At 35.1% G+C, this 26,289-nt stretch overlaps 1 protein-coding gene across 1 annotated transcript; it reads right to left on the reverse strand.

The window, feature by feature from the left end:
* Positions 1-542: 542 nt before the first annotated feature.
* Positions 543-22,413, reverse strand: LOC126727963 (proline-rich receptor-like protein kinase PERK1). Its single transcript, XM_050433859.1, has 6 exons — positions 22,407-22,413; positions 22,020-22,090; positions 8,450-8,526; positions 8,134-8,266; positions 6,850-7,011; positions 543-786 (listed from the first exon to the last, which is right to left on the reverse strand). The coding sequence occupies exons 1-6, from the start codon at positions 22,411-22,413 to the stop codon at positions 556-558; spliced, it is 681 nt and encodes a 226-aa protein (XP_050289816.1). The 3' UTR covers positions 543-555.
* Positions 22,414-26,289: the final 3,876 nt, after the last annotated feature.

Raw genomic sequence — 26,289 nt, forward strand, 5'->3', positions numbered from 1 at the left:
AAAAGTTAAGCAAAATCAACCAAATTTATCCAAAACAAATGGCCCAACTTTTTAAAAAATTTTAAACAAAATAATTTTGTCATTATCCAACAGTTCACGCTAAAATAAAACCCTAAGTAGCTAAACAGCAAATTAAAAGGCTAAAACCACCATATATTGCCAGCAACAAAACTGCCCCTAATTCTAAGTCCTAACTCCGTCCCTAATCCAAATCATAATACACATAACATAAGGATTCCATCCCTAGCTTCAACTCTGCATGCAGTAATTCTTTTTCTTATAAGAGAAATCCAACTATAAAGATTTTATTCATACATTAACTATATCCAAAAACAAAAAGAAGAGAACGTGGAGACATACAATATCTGCTAACAATCATGGATGCTCGATTAAAAGTGCAACTCTAAAAATTGAGCAAATTATAAGTGAATGGATAGTCCATCTTGGTCATTATAAAAATCACTTATTTAAAACTTTGTGTGGATTTGACAGTTTTCATTTTCCATCTCAAGAAAAAAATTTCACTCTGCATGGCTCTATCCCGAGTATTCCCCTTCAACGTGCAGTCTGCAGAGCAGACACATAATTTGTACTAGGTTCGCTTTGCTCATTAGTGTCTTCCTCGTGGTCTTCCTGTAACAATTTATTGTATTTCTTCAAGTCCTCATTACGTTGGTTGGTATCATAACTCATGCTCCCATAGGAACCAAATTCTCCACTGTCCCCAGGTTTGATTCCCCCATTTAGATCTTCTAGAGAAAGATTTCCTTCCAAAGCTCGAACTATCTGTGTTTTACCATCATAAAGAATGATATCTGTTTCAAAATCAATGTAGGCTTTGAAAGTCAAATTGGAGCATCAAAATTCATTTTCTGTACTGGAGATTCTGAAGGTTAAATGGCAATTCAATAAACCTGCCAAAGCTATGCATATATGATATATATTGAAAAAAAAAAAAAACTTAATTTGATTAAATATTGTTATAAATATCAAGGCTCAAGGTCTGGTTCCGTTGTAGTTGGTTTAGATTCAATGTTCTAGGACCTACTTGTAACGCGATTGAGGAAACTAACCTTTGGTTTAGTTTACTATTAGGTTAGGATTAATCTCTCTATAAATACTCCCAATTGGCTCATTGTAACAAATACTTCAAGATGGTATAGATGTTGCCATTCATGGTCTTTCTGCTATGTATGGAGGTCGTCATGCTAAACCATATTAATTTTAATTTGCTTTTGTTTTCTCTTTGAATCTCCTCTCTTTATACATACTAATATGGTACAAACTTATGGTTCAATAGTTTTAACATGGCAACAAAGTTATATCGTAACTTCAATTCTTCTATGGTATTAGAGTCAATTCCCATATCTAGTTCCCCAAAGGTTGCAAACTCATTTACAGTGCCGGCTCAATGGGTGAGCTAAATAGGCAACCGCCTAAGGCCCCCAATGAAAAAAGACCCCTAAATTTTTACTAATAGAGATATTCCTATACCAATAGAAGTATTAATTATTAAGCCCTAAATATTCACCAAAAAATAAAAAATAAAAGTATTTTTTTTTATCAAAGAAAAACTATTTAAAGAAAATATTTTCATTGAATGGGCCAATCATTTAATCTCTCACACATAAATGTTAAAAGAACTCATTAATCTTATACTAGTAAATAAATTTATACTCAAATTCTATTTAGAAATATCAAATATATAACTTTATTAAAATTTTCAATCATAATTTTTTAGTATTTGGTTACGTCATTCAATGAATGGTGTTTATTTTAGTTGTATAGTCATTGAATAATGCGATGGGTTTGTTTTAATTTGTATTTTTTTTTTTCTAAAAAAATAGATTTTAAATGAAAAAAAAAAGTTAAATAAATATTCTATTAATATTCAAAATATAATAATAGACCTCACTTGAAGTTGTCGCCTTAGGCCTTACAATACCTTAAGCCGGCCCTGCTCATTTACACACCTCACCTAGACACTCTTTAGCCAATGTCTTCCAATTCCCACCATGATATCCTCCATCAATCTTTTCCAGCAAACATCGTCACCCTCCTCTGGTTGTCGTCCTCTGAACACTGTTCGTTACTAATAGCCGGAATCACCAGTGGCTATCTGCCATTCTCCAGCCACTTCCTCTATTGGTGTCCCCACAAACTATTGGCGTAGCCATCAGCCATCATAGCTGCCCCTTGCTCATAGTAGTCGTCTTTTGACCTCCATCTGTTGTTAATTGTCATCGTTCCACTATACATAGTGCTCCCTATCTAATCCTTCATAGTCACGTTTTTGTTCACAATTCCATATTACAAACTTAAGGAGTTTTCAAGGTTCCACCACAAGTTTGAGAGTGGATGTCAATGATGTTGAGGCAAAAAGCTCAAATCCATTGTAATTAATCTGGATTCAATGTACTAGGACCTACTTGTGTTGCAAGTAAAATAATCTTTTTTTTATTATTATTTTTTATAAATACGATAGAATAATCTAAATCATACTTATAGTAAAATTATTTGAAATGCAAGGAAAGCAACCATGTGTTGTGTGCGTGTGTGTATATATATATACCGAATGGGTTCATTATAACGTACAATTTGTTAGGTTCATATTTCTATGTAATTGGCATATCTTATGACAAAATGCAATTTACTTGTTTATTATCTGTCATTATTTTTCATATGGTGCGCATAACATGTTTGTTAAGTGCTTTTAAGAAAGATTGGTATGAAGCCAATCAAAATAGTCAATCTTAGTTCGTTGTATAGTTTCTCAGGACTAGTTGTTTTTAGATAGGCTAGTGTATTTGAATATGGTTTCATTCATTGTATTCAAGTTATTATTGTACTGGGCTTACTTTTGTACTTGAGGTTTTGTCATGGATTGACAAATGGAAAGATTGTTAGGGTCATGTGTTTTGGTATTGTCATCTATGCCTAATTATGTGTCTTTTATTGAGTTTTGATGTGTCTTAAAGTTGCAATTAAAGATCAAGTTGAAGACACAAAGTTTGCTTAAGAAAAGTTCAGGAAAAACACTTTTTCAGTACTTTTTTCAGCATGTACCTCAATAGCAGCTTGATACCTTTCGATAGAAGCTGAAACTTACTGCCTTCTCAATAACAGCTCAATAGATCAAGATTTTATTCTCGATAGAAATCTCGATACCTCTCGATAGATCGAGCTTTGCAGATCAGCAAAAATCAGCAACTCGAAAAAGCATATAACTTATTCGTTTAAAGCCCAAATTGAGATCCGTTTGAACTGGTATTTAAAGGACATCATAAGCCATCTATTAGAGGGTTTTTAAGCGAGAGAAACACTCCATTTATGTAGCTAGGGTTTTGTAACCAAGTTTTCTCTATTTCACCAAACCAAAGAATTTCAAAGTAGATCTGAAGATTTCATTGATGAAGAAGTTGAAGTCATAGCAACCACCATAGACTTGCTACTATGAGGAAAACGTTCACGAGGTTCTTGAAGTCAATTGGAGGTTCCAAGTATGATTGTGGGTGGAGAGTTCATATATTGAAGAGTTCAGAGGTTCTAAAGCGATAGAGGTTTCTACTGTAAGTTCATCTACTAGGATTGTTGAGTCTAGGGACAAAGGTTTTGTAATAAATCTGAAACTTTTCTTTATTATAGTGGATTGCTTTTTGGGAAGGTTTGTCCCCAAGTTCTTTACTGTGAAACTAATTTGTTTCATTAGTTTTCTTGAGTCATCATATCTTGTTTTATTTACTATTCCCCTGTGCATGATTTTGACATTATATTAATGTTTGTTTGTTTAACCAAGAATTATTCATAATATATCTAATTAACAACTTGAGTTTAAAACTTGTTAATTCTATCAACCAAAGTCTAAATTTCCCAACACAATTTAAGGCAATAAAAATAAGCTACTTAAGTCTAGGGCTATAAATGAACCAATCCGTTCATAATCAACTCGAGCTCGCCTCAATAAAAAGCTCGTTCATGTTTGTTTGTTTATAAACAAGCCAAACTTGAGCCTTAGTTTTAGGCTTGTTTAGTAAACAAGCTGAGCCCAAGCAAAACTATTTGTTCATGAACAAGCTCGCGAGCTATAAGACTCGATACAAAACAAGTCAAGTATAAACTCATTTATAGGCTTAATATGTGTTTTTAACTCACTACGCATATCTTAATAATAAAATGTCTCATATTGGATCACTACCCTTTACCTTAATTTTTCACTTCCCTCTAAATTGATCAAGCACCACTTTAGACTTTAGTTACCTTTTTAAAACAATTTATAAGTGGGCCACATATGGTCCTTCCTTATCCATTATCTAATGTAAAGTTATAAAACATGTTAATCCTTTCTCATTTACAGTAGTTATAAATAGTCTTTTTCTAGTTCTTTATCATCTAATGTGGATGTAAAATTTATATTGTAAGGTTGAATTTAATCAACCATGTGTTGGCTTTATTCCATGACAAATTTGCTTGTAATATAGCACTTAGAAACCTTGTATTTAGGTGGGAATCATGTAAGGGTAGTGTGTGAGAGAGTGTGAAGAAATGCTCAAGACAGTGCAGTGAAGCAGAGACTCGCGGCTAGGACTCGCGGGTGGCTCGCGGCTTGCAAGCCGCCAAAAGTTGCTCACGTGCAGAGCATGCAGGGGAGCTGAACAGTCACGCCACCTGGAGCACTACATGACAAAAATCCAGACTGGCCATTAAGTTAGCTCGCGACTTGAACTCGCGACTCAGTCAAGTCGCGAGGTCAAGTCGCCAGCCAGCCCTGTTTTTGGAAAAACTGACTCTTCGCATTCCATTCTCACACCAGTATAAATACCCTTCATTCCCACAAAATATGAGTGGCCATTCAGAAAGAAAAACCCTAAGAGAGGTTTCTTCAAAACACCCACCCAATTAGAGAGAGCTACTTATTCTTAGAGAGAAACCTTTGTAGTCTCTTCTCATTCCCTCTCTCATTGTCATACCTATTGAGAGGAGATTTCTATCCAAACACTACCCACACCAATTTAGAGTGTTGAGTGTTTTTGGAGCTTTGGGAAGCATTAAAAGATGCCAAGGATGGCGGATGCTACGGTTTAGTAGCGGAATCCGGTAAGCTAGAAAAGAAAAAGGTTCGGCGCAACCTCGTTGGAGCAAGAAGCTTGGAGGGCTTAGGTACATCGGGTAGATTAGGCTTGGAGGGTCTATTGCTGTTCATGTATCCCAACTACATTTTCTAGTGGATTATTGACCGCTTGGAGGGCGGCGGAGAGGTTTTACGCCGAGGGCTTCGGTTTCCTCTTCGATAACACATCGTGTGTTGTCCTTGTGTTTGCATCTCTCTTCCCTTTATCTTTGCCTTTTATTTTCTGCTGTGGATGTGATTTATAATTGGCTTAGACTGATTCCAATTCTGTTTATAGCTTATGTTCATTTTCCGCACATTAGTTGTTTGTCATAAAGCTTGAATTAGTTATTTTGTATTTGGAGGTCTAAACGTTCAAGGATTTTTGTACATGTTTTTGAACTTTCATATATTTTAAACAATTGATGAAGCTATAGACAATAAATGATGAATGGATGAATTTAATTTTGTCAAGTTGCAATATGAACAATGGCTAATCATAGGTTGGACTAGAAGCATGATAAAATGAGTATGCTATTTTCTTATTTTTGTTTACTTGATTTTGGGAATGAACCAAGCCATTCATAAATAACTCAAGCTCGGCTCAATAAAAAGCTTGTTCATGTTTGTTTGTTTATAAACAAGCCAAGCTTGAGCCTTAGTTTTAGGCTTGTTTAGTAAACAAGCTGAGCCCAAGCAAAACTATTTGTTCATGAACAAGCTCGCGAGCTATAAGGCTCGATACAAAACAAGTCAAGTATAAAATCATTTATAGGCTTGATATGTGTTTTCTAACTCATTACACATATCTTAATAATAAAATGTCTCATATTGGACCACTACCCTTTACCTTAATTTTTCACTTCCCTCTAAATTGATCAAGCACCACTTTAGACTTAGTTACCTTTTAAAAAAAATTATAAGTGGGCCACATATGGTCCTTCCTTATCCATTATCTAATGTAAAGTTATAAAACATGTTAATCATTTCTCATTCACAATAGTTATAAACAAGTCTTTTTCTAGTTCTTTATCATCTAATGTGGATGTAAAAATTATATTTTAAACAATTGATGAAGCTATAGACAATAAAGGATGATTGGATGAATTTAATTTTGTCAAGTTGCAATATGAACAATGGCTAATCATAGGTCGGACTAGAAGCATGATAAAATGAGTATGCTACTTTCTTATTTTTGTTTACTTGATTTTGGGAGATTTAAGCATATAAGATAATTTTGTTAGATCTCAAGCTCAAAATCTTGATCTGAGCTCAAGTCTGAGCTTGATATTAAGCTCAAGCTTGGCTTGACTAATGAATCAAGCCAAGCCAAGTCAAGCTCAAGCTTTTTGGCTTTTCCTCAAGCTCAAGCTCAAGCCAAGTTTGAGCTTTTTAATTTTACCGATGAGGCAAGCTGGAACATGCACTACTCGGCAAAGCTCAACTCATTTACAGCCCTACTTAAGTCTTTCTAGTTTCCACTATAAACGTAGGCTATTAGGTTAAATCACATTAAGTTTTACATACTTCTGCTTCCTCTTTCTCTTTATATAAATTCTAATAAAATACCTTCTTTTTTTCTTTTTTCTTTTTTTAAACATGGATATGAATTTCTAAACATGATGATGGGCTTTACAGTTCATAGACAGAAAATATCAAGGAGGCTTATCTATAATTTTTTATTTTATTGATTAGACAAAGAGAACCAAAATTGTTTCAGCATTAGAAATTGGTAGAATTACCTGCCTCATTTTTGGCCTATTCGAGGCTGAATTACGCACGCAAGCAGCAGCACAGGCAACCATTCGACGCATTTCACTAGGATTGTATTCATTCTGCAACCTTGGATCAATAAGAGCATGAAAGTTGCCATTTTCCAAAGCTTGCTTGACCAAAGGCTTCGCCTAAAATTGCATTACAGCAAATGTTATTTTTCCCATGTCGCTAAAGCCTTGCTATTAAGAATTCTCCAACCTTTAATAAGGTAAGAAAAATATAGAAGTTATGACAGCCTAAACTACATAAGGATACCCGTAGAATTTCCTTGTGTTTAAATTTAGAACACTTTATTAAAAATGAAAATTCTTAGTTTACAACAAAGAACAAATAACATGTGTAAATAACATCTCAGATATAATTCGTTGGTGGGCATCCATAAGGGTTGGCTGGATCCAAAAAGGATGGGATTTAAACCGAGTGCCCTGCCTGAGGGTTGATGTAACCTAGTTAACTCCTATTTTTGTTTACCAAAAAAAATAAAAAAATCTCCAACGCATATATGAAAGGATATATATCAACTATCATATATATAAATATATATATATATATAAAAATTAAACATTTCCACACAACAAATTACTATACAACTATTTGTAGTTGGTAACCTATATTCTTTCCATGATCAGTTCTTTGAAGAGCCATATTTGCTGTTAAATTATGGGCCAATAATTTTCTGATCACAAAGAGGCTTACAAGATCCACGATACAAATGCACACATGCACGCATACATATTACATACAAACAACCCAATATTTGTTGTTTAATTATGAGCCAATGAATTTTTTTCACAAAGAGATATACAAGTGGGGAGTGAGGGAACCCTCAAACAGGCAAGCAAGAAAAATGCACTCATGCATGCATGAAAGAATAATAACCCCCATCCACCATCAAAGATTTATGAATTTCAAATAAAATGATTTAAAATTTTAAAAATATTATAAATTTTACTACAAAAACTTTACAAATTGACATCGTAATAAATATTATGTGCTAAATCAACAATATAATAAATAAATTTCTTCAATATTTTTTAGTATTATCTTAAAAGTTTATATATATATATATATATATATATATATATATATAATTATTGTAACAACGAATTCCCCCGCCACCCCATCCACCATCAACGAATTCAGCAGAGTACGTTCTATGATGATATAATGTCATCCGCAAATATATATATATATATATATATATATGGAACTATATATTAAGGCCTATTGCTTAAAATTGGTATACACACCCACTGATACAAGAGTTCAGTATCACGCTTAGGTACTCGTCCAGTAATCAATTCCAAAAGTACTACCCCAAAGGAGAAGATATCTGCTTTATCAGTGAGCTTTTCACTTCTAAGATACGCTGGATCCAGGTAACTGCATTTGAATACAAAATTATTACAAAGACGTATAATAACAACTAATACAAAAGTTTAAAAGGAAACGCAGTAGCCAAGCCGTCATTGCATTTTAGCATTTGTTATACTGCTTCAAAACTAGACTTTAATTGGGGCCACACCTCAGCTTTATCTAAAGAACGCAGAGAAATAATGGACTTACCGCCAAGTTCCCTTTACGGCAGTGGAGACATAACTTTTAGTATCTGATGAAAACTTAGCGAGCCCAAAATCTGCAACCTGAACAAAAGATCCAAGTATATTTTTGATTTATGGTATAATAGAATGTTGCGTAGCAGGGCATGGCTTGAATTGCCACAAGCCGCTAAGTCAATTAGAGCATCTCCAACAACCCCTTTAAACCCATTCTCTATCCAAAACTCACAAAAACTAACTCCAACAACCTCTCCAAAATGCAAAAAATAAAAATAAAAATAACAATAAAATAAAATAAAATAATTAGAGTAGTTGCAGTCACTCTCTTGGTGTGGAGAGCCTTGTCGTTTCTTTAAACAAATTTTAATAGAATAAATATTGAAACACCTATTTTTTTTATTCAGTTTTTTTTTTTTTTTTCTTCACTCTCTCTGTATCACTGACTGAGCTCTTCGCTCTCTCCCTCTCTCTTCGTCATTGTATGTCGAGGCTATAGGCTGAGAACATGGACAATCTTGGCAAAGTAGTGGAGTTAGACGACGAGGGGTTGTTGTGAGCTGCAGACGTGAGTAAGTTAATGAACATGAGCGCCCAATTGAACCTATCAATGCAGGCTAAGAGCCAAGAGAAAGGCATGGCAGCTGGAGGTGGCTTGATCTCTTCTCTCTCTTTCGAACTCAAAGCTACTAAACCATCTCTCTCCTCTTTGTCAAACCCAAAACCACCCACCCAGTACCATCTTTCTTTTCTCTCTCTCTCTAGCTTAAGATTTGGGTTTCTTTAAAACTAAAATTTTGAGTATTGTTGGATGATAAAATTTAAGCAAAAGAAATTTGGATCCTGTTGGTTGGTAAAAATCTGAGCAAAAGAGATTTGAATGTTGTAGATTGATGAAAATGGAGAAGAGTTTTGGGTATTTGTTGGTTGATATGTATCTAATTTTGGGAAAATAATAATAAAATATAATGAAAAAATAATATTCAAATGATAATAGAAAATGATAGAAAATCTATTAGAAAGTATATTTAAAAAAATAACTAGGCAAAATACAAAAGTAACTGTCCACTCTCCAAATAGTGTAAATATTTGAAAAAACTGCTTGACTAAGTATTACACACATGGACGAGTTGATGTGACTGAATTCTACTCCTCAAGCAAAGCTATCCCTTAATTAGACATGTGATTAAATGTTTTAAGAATGTGAATAATTGTTGAAAGAAGTTTGTTAGACATGTTAAATAAATGTAGTGGTAGTTGTTGCTTCTTATTTATTTTTTATAACTATAAATTTACATTTTAATGTTCATGTCAAGTGTACAAAATTGTACATATTTCCATGAATAGTATTTAATATTGTATACTACTCATGCAAATATGTACAATCTTGTACACATTTGTTTAATCTACCATGTAAAGTGTACATAAACAACAAATGTAAAAAATAAAAATAAAAATAAAAAAATAAAAAAAATTAATTTACATTGTAATAGCATATTTACCCAAAAATAATTTCCTAATTTTAAAAAAAAAGTAATGTTAGAAGCACAAACTATTCACAAAAATTTTAAAAGACTAAATATAGCTAAGATATTAGAACTAATATTTAATTACAATTTTTAAAAATAAATAAATAAATAAATCCGAATCGTACATCATCTCCTTACATCAATGGGTGTGAGTGTTGCTTGGCAGGCAATGGGTAAGTCACCTGAGATTCAGAAAGAGAGGGAGTCGCTTACCCTCTGCAAACTTAGCTTATATATATATATATATATATATATAACCGAAACTTTTGAACCTTCCACAATTTCCCACGTTAGCATAATATTTAAAAAATAATTTTTTTAGATAAATTTAAAAAATAAAATTAAAAACTCTAGGGTTGAAAACACGATTGGAGTTCTATTTTACTATATTGGAATATTAATAGCAAAAAAAAAATTAGGCGTTAAACACAATTACAAACTCAGCTGGAAAACACGATTGGAGTCTGCAAGAGAATACGAAGCCCCAAAACTAAAAACCCTAGACTTAAATCCTTCTTCTTTGTCTCCACTCCCATTTGACCAGATGCTTATCTTAAAAAAAAAAAAAAAAAAAAATGGCGTTAGACACAAACACAAACTCAGCTTGGAAACACGATTGGAGTGTGCAAGAGAAAACGCAGGAAACCCAAAACTGAAAACCCTAGACTCAAATCCTTCTCCTTGGTCGCCACTCCCATCTGTGACAATCTCTTCCCGACAACAGTAAGCGATCAAAACCCTGCTCTATAAAAAAACAAAAAATTCTGATTTTATATACAAAAATTTTGATTTTCTATTTTCTGATCTATTAGATAAAGAGGTTTTTGTGTGTTTTTGTTGTTGGAATTCTAGATTTTAAGTTTCCGTCTTGGAATTCAATCTCAAAGTAAGTAAAAATAGAAATACATGTTTGATCTGATTCTCTCTCTTATATACCTACCCCTGTTTCTATTGTCTCTTTGGGTATGAGTAATAATATACATACATATAAGTTTAGATCTTTCAATTGATTTTTCGTTTGTTAAATGGATCCTCTGTGTTTGTATTTAAACAATACGATTTTAATAATTCAAACACTAACTCAAGCTAATTCTTACATTGTTGCAGCGGAGACTAGCTTCTGAACAGCTAAACGTTCAATTGGAATTTATAAACATGGAGGTATGCTAAATTTTTTTTCCCCCTCTTTTTACAATTAAACTTATGGCACTTTGAAATTTTAGGTCAGATAGTTTGTATTTTATATGAATTATGTGAACACTTTATGCTTGCGTAAGGGAAGCTATTCGATAAAATGCCTAAAAGAAATATTGTATCATGTTTGTAATAATAAACTTTTTAATTTGTTTAAATTATTGGCTTGGCTATCAGCTGTGATTTGATGATTGCAGGTTATTAGTAAATGTGCACATCATGACCACTTCATTAGAGGAGGAGGAGCAGCAATAATTGTGCAAAACAGAGAGGAAAAAGGTTTAGATATTTACTCCTTCTAGGTACAACATTATTTGGTTTCATGGTATTGTTCGTTACATATTTACATGTCCAAAGCTAAATACAAGAAAATCCTATGAGTTTGTTCGTTACATATTCCAGCACTAATTCTTGCATTATTGCAATAGAGACTAGCTTTGGAACTGATAAACCTTCTATTGGAATTTCAAAAAGTGGAGGTATGTTAAATTTTGATTCCCATATGTTAAATTGTTTTTTTACCTCATAATATCTCTTATAGTTAGTAATTTATTTGAATTATCGAACCCTACATGCTCAGGCACGTATTTATATGACAAAATGCCTAAAAGAGGTATTGTATCATGTTTAAAATTTCACCTTAGTATCAGAGGATGTAGCTAACCAGTGCCTATAATCTCTCTTTGATTTGTTTCACTTGTTTCTCTTTTATTTTCTTAGGGCTCAAACTTAAACCCTATCCTCTCTCTCTAATCTCAGCCAAATCCATCACCACTTTCAATTTGCTTCTGTCGCTAATATTGCACAAGGTAATGTTTTGTATTCAATTCTTTATTATATAATATTTTCTCAAATTTAGTCAGTGTTTTGAGACTTTAAGCAATCCTTTTCTTAGTGCTATTTGATTACAATTTAGATGTCATGGAGTCAAACTTAATTTGTGTTGATAAAATTGTTGATCGGTTGATTACAATTTAGATGTCATGGAGTCAAACTTAATTTGTGTTGATAAAATTGTTGATAGGTTGATTACAATTATGCTTAATGCTCTATTCATTCTCTAACATAACAAAAGCTGTAAACTATACTTATCAAAGTCGTGTCACAGTTCTGTTTTTCTTTTTTTCAAAAAGAAGCTAAATAATATTATTAAAAAAGATCAACTAAATTAGCCTGAAATATAGAAAAAAGTTGTGGTGGAACGTCCTTCATCCACTAAAAATTTTGGAATATTAATAGCGTGTCTAACCAAACTATGAGCAACAGAGTTCTATTTTTCTATATTGGTAGTTCTATCAATAATAAGTTGTGCAATGTGATATTGGCATCACTATTTTTTACTTTTTTTGGTACCCTTGCAACTTCTTGAAACATACAAATATATATGCATTATTTAATCACACATCCCTACATTGTGCAATGCTTGAACTAATTTTTTAGAAGTTTTCTACTTTTATTTGTTATTGGCCAGAATTTGTGACTTTTAAAAATCAATGGCAAATATAATAGGCATCCCCAAGGTTTTTTTCCCTTTTAACTCACACCCTTTTAATTTTCATTGTTAAATACCCACCTTTTTACATATTATCTGCATCCTTTTTTATTTAGGGTTGTTTTTTAGTTTGGAAGACCACACAAATTTTGACTTTTTTTTTTTTTTTGGATTGTTTTTTTGTTTGGAAGACTGCACAAATTTTGACAACACTGCCAAGCCACAAAGCCTTTGTGAACTACACTCAGGCATGCCTTTAGTTTTGGTTTGGCATAAACTTTTGAAACAAATGCCATAAATATCTAGATTTGTGGCTTTTGTATTCTTAATGTTTGAATAAAACCATATAGTACAATTTAAACATGTTTCACATATGCTTTTGAGGTCTCAGGTCATGTTGTATTTATATATGGCAAAAGATGATACCATTTTTCACCTTAGCACAATTCGTACTGGTATTTTATTTATAACTTAGATATATTGAAGTTCTTTTGCATGTGAATAATCTATTTTGTTATTTATTTCTAAATTTCTTGATGAAAGCCAATGGAATACTTATTTTCATGAAGATTATAGACATATTGAACTTTTTTAATAATTCAATAGTTGGGGTGGGGTTATTATGAAATTTATGGACATTAAGAGTGTTTGGTGTTACATTGTAAATCTTTGATGAATTGGTATAGTTTGGTGTTATACTTGATACTAATTTGGGCAAAAATTAAGTAGCTTGAAGAAGTTGAGAAAAGAGAAGAGCCTAAGAAAGGGAGGAAATAGATTCTTGAAAAGCATTGTATAAAGCTTGAAGATGTAAGCACAATTGTATATTTATTCTATTTACTAGTTCTTTTGTAATACTTATTAAACCAAATGTAAGAGCACATTATGATTATTGTAATATATTACTTCATAATTGAAAGTTCAAAAATGTGTATAAACACCCTTGAACTTTTAGACCCCCAATTTACAAATTAACCAATTCAAGCTTTATGTCAAACAACTAGTGTGCGGAAAATGAACACGAACTATAATATAGAATTGGATAAACTATCTAAGCCAAATTAAAATCACAACCCACAGCAGATAATAAAAGGTAAAGATAAAAGGGAAGGAAGATGCAAACACAAAGACAACACGCGATGTGTTATCGAAGAGGAACCGAAGCCCTCGGCGTAAAACCTCTCCGCCGCCCTCCAAGCGGTAAACAATTCACTAGAAAATGTAGTTGAGATACATGGACAACAGTAGACCCTCCAAGCCTAATCTACCCAGTGCACCTAAGCCCTCCAAGCTTCTTGCTCCAACGAGGTTGCGGTGAACCTTTTTCTTTTCTAGCTTCCTGGATTCCGCTACTAGATCGTAGCATCAACCAATGTAGATTGGTTCCTTCCTAACTGCTTCCCAGAAAACCAAACAGCCCTCTCACAGTGATGAATATGGTGAGAACAAGTTTTTGGTAAAATGTCTCTCAAGGATTTGACAATGGAGAGGAAGAGAGTTGAGAAATTTGAAGAGACTCTAATGTATAGATTGTATGGCCAGTCGCGAGATAACTGTATGGCCAGTTGTCCTGTTTTGTCCTGTAGTGCTCCAGCTAGCATGACTGTTCACCTTCTGGCACGCTTGGCATGTGTGCTGCGTCTGGCGGCTTGCAGCCGCGAGTCACTTGCGAGATCAAGCCTCGAGTCTCTGTTTTCTTGCACACTCTTGAGCAATCAACACTTTATATCACTCACTGCCCTTACAACAAACCCACCTAAGTACAGGGTTACTAAATGTTGAAATACAAGCAAAATTGGCACGGAATAGAGCCAATAAAATGGTTGATTAAATTCAACCTTACAATCTCCCCCTTTGGCTATTCCATGACAAAACCCTAAAACAGACTCTAGACTTAACATGTGAGTTGGGAACAGATGAGCAAAACTCACTCACACCTAACTCTAGAAGTGGTGAAGCACTTGAATCATAAGAACATGAAACTCCTGAAACATAACAATACATCATGATCATTGTATGCAGAAAAGTATGAAATGCATATGAAACAGGCTTAAGGTGATCAATCAAAGATGAAGTGAAGTTTCAAATCATGGCTTGATCAACCAAGTAATCACCACAAGGTAGTGATCACAGTGCTCATTCACACTTGGAATGAACACTTGAACATACAAGTTAACAAGAACAAAGCAAGATACTTGTATGCCCAACACTCAACCAATGCATAATACACTAAGTATATGCATCTAGGAACAATCCTACAAGAGCACTAGAGTGACAGTACTTAAAACAAAATGCAAAACATTTATATAGAAGTACTGATTTAAACAAAGCATAAAAGGCTACATTAAGCAAGGTACAAACCATAAAGCCTACAAATATGCATAAAACATAACCCTAAAAGCTTACAAAAGCAACATGGGTACAAAACACAATATATCCTAAACAACATCAACAATATATATAAAAGAGTAAACCAAGTTCAAGTTATGAGTTAGAAACAGAAGTACACCAAAACCACAGTGTATCAAACCAAAAAAAAAAAAAAAACTAAATATCCAAAAACATGACCACAGATAAACAATGTCTGATTTTGACTGCTCCCCCTCAATATATTACTCCCCCTTAAGAGCTACTTTTCTGCTTCTCATCAACAAAAATCTCCCCCTTTTTGACCGGAATGGCCTAAGGGTCACTGTCCATGCTGGGTGGTGAAGCTGTCAAGTTTTGCAGACAAAATGTCAATCTGGTCCTGCATGGCTGCCATCCTCTCAGAGTGCTCGGTCTGGACCCCTCTGATTCCATCAAGTCGTTCTAGAATGACTTGAAATGCATCTGGAGGTGTATCTGAAGAAGTTGATGCTCTAGTCCTTTTGCCACTCCTTCTGGGTGTTGAGGTTGATGCATGCCCTACTGCCTCTGCCTCAGTCTCCATTGGGACACCCTCTCCTTCATCACCTTCATCTTCTTCACCTGGAAACCGAACACTTATCCTTTTGAAGGTTAACTTGTTAATTGCAGAGGGTGTGGACATGGGACTGATGTCTCGAGGGATTAGAACACCCTTCTTTCTAAAGATCCTCATCAGTAGACTAGGGAAGATCAGTTTAGGTCTAGAAGTGGTTCTAGTCTCATCCACAATAGTGTCATATATATGGGAACTGATGTCAATGAATGTCCTTTCTTTGAGATCCATCAGAAAAATTTCTCTTGCACAGTTGATTGTAGTCAACTTCCTTATGGGATATAGGTTAAACATCATGATTATAGTGAGACACCTCATGTCCACTAGAAAAGCTGTGGTATTCAGACATTTCCCTTCTCTCTGTCCACCTATCCTCTGTTGAACAGTTTCAATAGATACAATCCTATCTTTGTAATTGACAAACTCCTGATCTTCTAATCCTTCAAGACCTCATCAATATCATGTGCATACAAAGTGAACTCTTTACCTCTAACCCAGCAGCTTAGATCATCCTCCCTTATCACAGCATTAGAATAAAACTCCCTAATTAGGGGTTCACACACAACTGGGAAATCACACTGAAGCTTATCCCATCCTCTCCCTTCAAAGCAGCTGGGGATAAAAGTGTCCCTTAAATCCTCCAAATCCACAAACCTTTCTTGAATAATTCCTGTTTTTAAGAAGAAGTCATTGTATCTCTCAAAGTGGGAAACAGACCTGAACAAGTTAAGGTCTATTTTCATTCTCTTATCTACCTTCTTTACAGGTGTTTTCTTCTTTAGGGATGAAGGTGCCATCTGTGAACAATCAGAAGAGGCCACAACAACATAGAGCAATACATGTGTAGAACTAATCAGTACTATGTAATTAACAAAAAAAAATTGTAACCACACAGATGAACTTAAACACTTAAACCTTATGCAACTTAAATCAACCACACGGATGAACAAGCCTAAAAGAGGATTCACAAGATCAATAGGTAAAATGCAAGGTAGTATTAAAGCAGCAGAATTGAAAACATCAAAAAATATATATGTCAATGAGACATACAAATTGATGAGTATGACATGACTCTAAGAACAAAAAAATGCACACACTAGATGGCCAAGCACATATTCAGCACAGAAAAACTCACAGTCAAAACAAGAAGATATTGAATCAACACATCAATATAAGATTAGACAAAGTGAGTAACCAATAAATGACAAACCCTAGCTAAGCACATGAAGAAGAACAAAACCAACAACCTAATTAAGGTCAAACTAAATCAATAGCTTCTACAGGCTAAGCATGGACAAAGAGTAACAGCCAAACACAAACGCATCACAAAAATATACACAAATGCTAATAATCCAGAGGGAAAAACACAAAATCAAGTAAAATAGAGTTCAAGAAAGAAAACTCATACCTGTTACCTGAAGATTTCAAGCTAAAAGGAAGCAATAATGGAGTTTGAAAATGGGTGCACAGAGTGTTTGGGAAGGAGACAGTTGAGAAAGAAGATGAATCGTCACAAAAGTTTGAGGGAAAACTGAAAAAGATTTAAAAACAGCCCCTATTTTTGCCAAACACGCGTTTTTTGCGACTAAGATGAGTCGCCAACAAGTCGCCAAGTCAAGCCGCCAAAACACTCAAAGACAGAATTTTGAAAAAAATTTCTAAGTGTTTTTCGCAACTGGAAGGTCTACCCGCATGGGAGTCGCGAGCTGAGTCGTAAAATCTCTGAGTAACCCTCGCGACTGGACCTTCCACTTGCGAACAAGTTGCCAAAATTGACCCGCGAACTTGCGACTAAGGCCCGCGACTTAACTTACCCGCGACTGAGTCGCCAAAACAGGACAAAAATGAATTTTTCAAATTTTCAAATTTTGAGAACAAAATACTTTCCAAAAATACCTAAAATACTCAAAAATCTTTTTGTGTTTGAATTAACAAAGATTGAGTATGTGAAAACACATTTCATCAAGTACAATCACACAAATGAATATGGCATTTATTGAACATAAACTTGTGTGTTGTGTGTGGATATCAACAATGAGATAGTCCTTAGTCTAATGTGAAGCTTCAATGATCAATTCAACCAAGGCATACAGAATTAGCATTAGATTAAGTGATCCATCTCAATTATAGAAATATGTATATATGACCTTCCACAAAACTTGATAACAATCTTGGAGCTTTACATTTGACTCTACTTTCAATCATAACATTTGATCTTTTTGATCCTTTTCGAGACAATCACCTCTCATTGTGAGAGTGATATTTTATATTTCACCTTGATGAGATAGCCTTTGGCTTTTTGAATAAACATTCACTTTAATTTTAGGTCGCTTACACTTTTTCCTAGTCGAATACTAGAATGTGCAACAGACTTTTGCAGCTCAATATCTCTTTTCATTTTGAGATTTACATTTGGTGAGCTCTTTTTAGCAAAAACAAAAATAAAGAGTGGGAAGATATATAGACACAAGTCTATGCATGTCTCAAGATCATCATAACCATTCACTAATCATTCATGACAAGTTTGAAGATCTATTTACAACAATCACATAGATTTCAAGATTTCTCCCACAGTGATAAGAGTGCAAAGAAACAAGCTATGCTCGAAAATGCACAAACCCATTAGCACAAAGGTACAAGGCAAAACAAGTTTTGAGACAGAAACTCAACAATGTCAATCAAACTTTTTGATTTTCTAATTTTTATATGATTTTTGGATTTTTGACACAAGAAGAAAAAGATTGATAAAAAACAAAAACAAAATCAAAAGTATGCACAAATAGACAAGCAAACAACCATCAACATAAACAATAAGCAATCAAACAAATATCGTCACAAAGCATAGGAAGTATTAATGCATGGACATGTTGTAATGCTTATGCATGAGTACCCTTTTTCACCCACACGTCACTTGCGTTTGGGGTGATTTCCTTATAGGATTGGGTACGGGAGTTAGGGCTTTCAAACCTTCGCGTGAAGCTTTCCAAGCAGTTGGTGAATGCATCAATCATCCTCATCACGTTCATCATTCCGGGATCACCATTTTGATCTCTCGATGGTTCTCCTGCCCAATTTCTTCTATCATTTCTGGGTCCTCGCGACCTTTGAGGAGTTGCACTATTCTTTGCTCTTAGCTTTTGACAATTTGGTCGAGTATACCCTTGAAGTCCGCAATGATGACACACATAATTTGATCTAGGACCTCTTTGTGGTCGTGGACGAAACTTGGCTCGGGATTCAGACCTGCCCACAAATTGATTACGTGAATTCAACAACCGTTCGTTCCCCACATTTCTCTTCTCCTCTATCTTGGGCTTCTCAGCAGTAGGATCAACATCAGCTGATTCTTTGGCCTTTATAAACTTCACTTCTTTAGTGACATTTCCAGATGAGCTACTTCCTCCGGTATATCCCAATCTGGATTTGTCTGAAAAACTCTTTTGAGATGAAATAACATCATCTAGCTTCTTGGCGGTGACCCTCTCTATTTTAGCATTTGCTTGCACAACCTTTTGTTCAAGAAATCTCACTTTTGTGTAAGCTTCTGACAGCTCACTATTCAGTGTCTCTATCTCACATTTGGCCTCCCTATATCGGATTAGGAGACTTTTATAGTCCTCCTCTGCCTTCTTCATTTTTCTCACAGTAGCCTTGGCCACCCTTGTGTAGTCACCCGACTTCTCCAGGAGTGAGTTATAATTCTCCTGAAGATTGGCTGCATTTTCATCTTCTTCAGCATCTGATTCTTCAACAATTCCCATTGATTCTTCATCACTATGTTCTCCAAGGTCTCGAACAAGTAGATTCAATTCATCTGAAGAGTTAACGTGGGCAATAGTCATAAAAGCCGAATAGTTCCCCTCTCCATCACAGTTTTCTTCAGATTCTGAGTCGGATGAATCCGAGTCACTCAATGTCGTGGCATACACTTTGCCTTTCAATTTCAAATAATTCAGACATTCTTTCTTCAAGTGTCCATGTCCATTACATTCGAAACAAGTGACACCTTATGTAAGTTGGGATTCTTTTCCATCTTTCTTTTTGAATTCCCTTTTCTCCCTTCCTGAACCTTGGAATTTTTCTTTATCACCAAATTTGCCATTATTTTTGAATTTCAAGAATTTTCTGAAATTTTTTGCAAGATATGTAACATCTTTGTCAACCACATCTTCTCCCGATGAGTCATGATCTTCCACCTTCTCATTAATGGTCTTAAGAGCAAGAGATTTACTCTTCCATTGATTGGGCAGCGACATCTCATAGGTCTGAAGAGAACCAACCAGCTCCTGGACTTTGATGTCATCAAGGTCCTTGCTCTCTTCAATCGCTATCACTTTAGCACGAAAACTTTTCGGCAATGATCGAAGGATCTTCCTTACAATTTTAGAGTCCTCTGTTTTCTCTCTCAAATTGAACTTGCTTACAATCACCTCATTCAGCTTGCTATAGAAAGAGTCAAAGGACTCATCGTTCCTCATTTTTAACTCCTCAAACCGAGTGGTTAGCATCTGCAGCTTGGTGTCTCCCATGCTTCTTTAGCAACGGTAATGTGAGAGATCCGGTGAAATTCATCTGGAGACACACCATAGAAAATAGCATTGAGTGCTTTACTGTTAGCATTAGATGCCGCAAGTGCTGTCTTATCCCATGTGGATTTGGCTTCCTCAGGCCTGGTCCAACCTATCTCAACAGCATCCCAAACAGATTCATCAATAGAACACAGAAAAGCTCTCATGCGAACCTTCCAAAAAGCATAATTACTACCATCAAAATATGGAGGTGCATTTAGGGATTGAGACCGACCCATCTCAAAAGGGAGTCAAGGATCACATAATGGTAATGAAACCACTAGAAGTGTACCCGCTCTGATACCAATTGAAAGTTCAAAAATGTGTATAAACACCCTTGAACATTTAGACCCCCAATTTACAAATTAACCAATTCAAGCTTTATGTCAAACAACTAGTGTGTGGAAAATGAACACAAGCTATAATAAAAGGCAAAGATAAAAGGAAAGGAAGATGCAAACACAAAGACAACACGCGATGTGTTATCGAAGAGGAAACCGAAGCCCTTGGCGTAAAACCTCTCCGCTGCCCTCCAAACGGTAAACATTCCACTAGAAAATGTAGTTGGGATACATGGACAGCAATAGACCCTCCAAGCCTAATCTACCCAGTGCACCTAAGCCCTCCAAGCTTTTTGCTCCAACGAGGTTACGCCGAACCTTTTTCTTTTCTAGCTTCCCAGATTCCGCTACTAGACCGTAGCATCAACCAATGTAGATTGGTTCCTTCCTAACTGCTTCCCAGACAGCCCTTTCACAGTGATGAATATGGTGAGAATAAGGTTTTGGTAAAATGCCTCTCAAGGATTTGACAATGGAGAGGAAGAGAGTTGAGGAATTTGAAGAGACTCTAATGTATAGATTATAGGTGAATCAATCTTGTTTTTCTTTAGGGTTTCTCTCTCAAAGTTCTCTCTGGAAGCTCTCTTTCAATTGTGGGTATAAGGGGTATTTATACTGAGGTGAGAGAAGAATGTGAAACGTCAGGTTTTACAAAACAGGGGTGGCTCGTGGCATGGCCTAACGACTTGGCTGAGTTGCGAGCTTCAGTCGTGAGATAACTGTATGGCCAGTTGTCCTGTTTTGTCCTGTAGTGCTCCAGCTAGCATGACTATTCACCTTCTGGCTCGCTTGGCACGTGTGCTGCGTCTGGCGACTTGCAGCCGCGAGTCACTCGCGAGATCAAGCCGCGAGTCTCTGTTTTCTTGCACACTCTTAAGCAATCAACACTCTATCTCACTCACTGCCCTTACAACAAACCCACCTAAGTACAGGGTTACTAAATGCTGAAATACAAGCAAAATTGGCACGGAATAAAGCCAATAAAATGGTTAATTAAATTCAACCTTGCAATAATATTTGTATTTACCTCATTTTTAATGATTTTATGTGTAATTTTTTGATAGTTTCATCATAATTACATATTTCATCTTATATTAGAGCCAATATAGCTTTCAATAATTGAAATTAGATAAATGTTTAAACCTGATCATGTTATTATTTGATTTAAAACAATCCCATGTATCGCACGGGTTAGCGACTAGTTGTTATTAATAAGAATCAGATTTTAAGATTCTTATTGAGGTTAAGAATTCTCTTCCTCTTTACTGCCACTTGCTCTCTCTTTCTTGTAGCTTTTCAATTTCCCATACATCAATGGCAACTTGTTTCGCTCGTTTTGAGCTAAAACTATTCCCTACGGATCTAAATCTATGTATTTGAAAATTTGATCACAAATATAGATGGAGTAACGAGTCAAAAATACACATATCTCACACAAGTAAACGTATTTGAAACTTCATAAAGAATCATGTCAAACCTCTTACAAAACCCTACCTTCACAACAAACTTATCATCAAGAAGAATATTTGCTGCCTTTATGTCACGATGTATGATTTCAGGATGACCTAATTAAAGACACATTTAGCTCAAAATAAAGTAAACATATAACCAAGAAATAATATTAAAGTTTTTAATATAAAGATATGTTAGGTTTTGAGTTTGTAATGTTGGCAAACAATGACAAAAACTAAGTCTCATTAGTTTAGAATGGTCTACATTGAAGCCCAAGACAAAAAACTCAAGTTCAGGATAAAAACAAATGAGTTACAAGCTGATTGGTTCGATTGATCGAAAGATAGGCTCGATCGATCCAAAATCGCATATCAGCAAAATTAGCAAACATAAAAAGGCCATAACTTATTTGTTTGAAGCCTAAATCACAAGCCATTTTTTCCAATATTTAAAGGACATTATAAGCTAACCCTAGAGAGTGCATCTTGTGCCTCTTTTGTAGATCTAGGGTTTTGTACCCAAAAATCTCTCTTATATCTTCTACCGGTGTTATTCCTTGAAGAATCTCAAGAACCGGTGTTGTAGAAGTTGCTGCCTTCTCTTGTCATCAAAGGAATTGATAATCTAAACCTTTATGGGTGGCCTTGGAGTCACAAACAGGAGAGTTTATGTTGCTAAACCTTTGAGTGGGATCTCAAAGTCATAAATGGAGGTGTATGTGTTTTGCAAAGGCCAAAGAAAGGAGTCCGTGGATTTGGAGCTTGCACGTGGTCGTGTCAGTAAGTTCTACTGGTGGGTAGCAATAAGAAGTCAAGCATGGGGGTTTGTAAGTCTTATTGTATGAACTTCGATTCTTTCTAGTGGATTTGCTTTTTACCTTGAGGATAGCTAGGTTAAATCCTCTCCAGGTTTTTACCGATTTGGTTTCCTGGGTCATCATATCATTGTGCCATTTATATTTCCTCTACTTTGCATGATATGATTATATGATTGTGTTAACCTAGATCTGAAACTTGGATTAAGTAATCACTTGGTGAATTACCTAGGTTAATCTTATTGTGGTTTTAAGAGGTCTAAAAACTATCAAGTGGTATCAGAGCAGGTTGCTCTTTTGTCTTAGATCTTTTGATCTAAGAGCTGATCCTTAACCCCTGTTGTCATGGATAATTTGAAGTGTCTTTCTGATCATGTTTCTGCTCATGCTTTTGTTGATTTTATTGATGCCTATGAAACTCTTCGTAAGGAATTATTGAAATCTATGAAAATTGCTAAGAAATTCAAGGAAGAGTTAAAATTGGCTAATCTTAAAAAAGAGGAATTTATTGTTAGATTAGATGAATCTAATAAAAAGAATGACTTTTTGAGAAATCAAATTTCCTCTCAAGATGAGAAGATGAAAAGCTTGGAATAAGAGTTAGTTGAATCTAAAGCTAAAATTGAAAATTTGACTAGTACCAAGCCTGTTGTTGATAACAGAAGTGTTTCTGCTTCTCTTAAACCTAAAACTGAGAAAGTTTATACCCCTCCTTTTAAAAGGAATAATAAAGAAAAGGCTTATTTTGTTAGGTTAGACAAAGGTAAAACTTCTGATGTAGATGCTAAAGTTTCTAATCCTATGTCTAAACCTATTGTTAGAGAGTATAATAAATCTGTTTTTGTGCCTACTTGTCACCTTTGTGGTGTTGTTGGTCATATTAGACCAAATTGTTCTTTGTTAAGGCAAAAACCAAAATTTGAGACTAGACTTGTTGTTAGGAATACTGATGTTCCTAAATTTGTTCCTATTTGTCACTTTTGTGGTGTCTCCAGTCACATTCGTCCTAATTGTCATAAATTGAAATTTAAGCATTCTATGTTTCAGTTTAGGATTTGTGATGATATTTCTCTTGCCATAAGTCCATATAAATTGTTTCATATTCTTTTGAAAAATTTGAGCTTGTTGGCTTGTGAAAGGAATTTGCAGGATTTAAGTCTTTCTCAGAAGATTGGTATAATCCCTCAAATACACTCTGCTTCACATGGATTTTCACCTACAAAGCCAAAGAATTGTGCTAGATGGGTGAGAAAAGATTCTCTAAGGTGAGTGTTGCTGACATGTCCTTGATTTAATTTTTCAATTATTTGTGGACATGTTTTGTTTTTGTTTTTGGTTGTTTTTGTTTGTTTATTTTTTTTTTTTTTATTTTTTTTTTTTTTTTTAAGGTTGTTTTAAAAAAAAAATCCAAAAACATTAAAAATTTTCAAAAAGACAAAAATATTTTATTTTGTGTCTAGTTTTATTTTTCTTGAGGATTACAAGAATTATGATATCTCTCTCTTGATTTAGAACATGCTTGACATTGTGGAGAAACTTGAATAAAATGTGTTATATATGTGCTAAGCTATTTTTTGATTTTGTATGAGTATGTACTAGTTTGTAAATGTACTCATGGGTTAATTAAGAAATTAATATTTCTTGTTTGTGTACCCTCTATAGCTTAGTTAAGCACTATCATGCATTGCATTTGCATTGTTCATTTAGCATAATGTGTGCTTTTTGTTTTAGGTCATAAATTTTTTTAAACCAAAAAGATTTTTGTGTTTTGTATTTCACAGCTTGGAATTATAATCAAGGATTGGCCGTTTTATCTTTACATAACATGCTTATATACCTTGTTTAGCTTGGATGAGCTTCTTGTATTGCACTTTACTAGTTTGAGCTTTGTAGTGCATATTGTGTGGGAAAGATATTTATAGTTTTGATCACTTTGTCTTGATCTTTGTAAGGTTGCATTTATTCAACCATCTAATTGGCTTTATTCCGTGCCAAATTTGCTTGTAATTCAGCATTTAGTAACCCTGTATTTAGGTGGGTTTGTTGTAAGGGTAGTGAGTGAGATAGAGTGAAGATTGCTCAAGAGTGTGCAAGAAAACAGAGTGTCGCGGCTGGGACTCGCGGGTGGACTTGCGGCTGCAAGCCGCCAGAAGCTGCACACATGCCAAGCATGCTGGAAGATGAACAGTCATGCTAGCTGGAGCACTACAGGACAAAACAGGACAACTGGCCATACGGTTAACTCGCGACTGGATCTCGCGACTTGGTCAAGCCGCGAGCCACCCCTATTTTGCCAAAACCTGACGTTTCACATTCCTCTCCACTCTAGTATAAATACCCCTTTAACCCACGATTGAAAGAGAGCTTCCAGAGAGAATTTTGAGAGAGAAACCCTAAAGAAAAACAAGATTGTTTCACACACAATCCCTACCTTAGAGTCTCATCAAATTCCCTCACTCTCTTCCTCTCCATTGTCAAAACCTTGAGAGGCATTATACCAAACCTGGTTCTCACCATTATCATCTCTGTGAGACAGTTGTTTGGAGTTCTGGGAAGCAGTTAGGAAGGAGCCAATCTTCATTGGTTGATGCTACGGTGTAGTAGCAGAATCCGGGAAGCTAGAAAAGAAAAAGGTTCGGCGCAACCTCGTTGGAGCAAGAAGCTTGGAGGGCTTAGGTGCACTGGGTAGATTAGGCTTGGAGGGTCTATTGCTGTCCTTGTATCCCAACTGTATTTTCTAGTGGATTGATTACCGCTTGGAGGGCGGCAGAGAGGTTTTTCGCCGAGGTCTTCGGTTTCCTCTTCGATAACACATCGGGTGTTATCTTTGTGTTTGCATCTTCCTTCCTCTCTATCTTTGCCTTTATTTTATCTGCCGTGGTTTTATTTTTGTTATGGCTTAGATAGTTGTTTAACCAATTTCATATTATAGCATATGTTAAGTTTCCGCACACTAGTTGTTTGACATATTGCTTGTGTTGGTTAAGTTGGTTTTTGGGGGTCTAACGTTCAAAAGTGTTTTTGTACACGTTTTTGAACTTTCAATTGGTATCAGAGCGGGTGCACTGCTGTTTGGTTTCATTACCATTGTGTGATCCTTGACTCCCTTTTGAGATGGATAGGTCTCAATCCCTTAATGCACCTCCATATTTTGATGGAAGTAATTATGCGTTTTGGAAGGTTCTTATAAGAGCTTTTTTATGTTCTATTGATGAATCCGTTTGGGATGCTGTTGAGATTGGTTGGACAAAACCTGAGGCAGCCAAATCCACATGGGATAAGGCAGCACTTGCTGCATCTAATGCTAACAGTAAAGCACTAAATGCTATTTTCTGTGGTGTGTCTCCAGATGAATTTCACAGGATTTCTCATATTACCATTGCCAAAGAAGCATGGGAGATTATGGAAACAACTTATGAAGGCACGAAGAAAGTGAAAGACACCAAGTTACAAATGCTGACCACTCGGTTTGAGGAGCTCAAAATGAGTGAGGATGAG

Source organism: Quercus robur, chromosome 5 (assembly GCF_932294415.1).
Source record: "Quercus robur chromosome 5, dhQueRobu3.1, whole genome shotgun sequence".
NCBI classification, from domain to species: domain Eukaryota; kingdom Viridiplantae; phylum Streptophyta; class Magnoliopsida; order Fagales; family Fagaceae; genus Quercus; species Quercus robur.

Coding starts and splice junctions, on each gene's coding strand:
- LOC126727963 (XM_050433859.1), bottom strand. Junction 8,527..22,019: donor ATGATAAGTTTGTTGTGAAG/GTAGGGTTTTGT, acceptor TCTTTTGTTCAG/GTTGCAGATTTTGGGCTCGC. Junction 7,012..8,133: donor CTGAACTCTTGTATCAGTGG/GTGTGTATACCA, acceptor ATGCAATTTTAG/GCGAAGCCTTTGGTCAAGCA.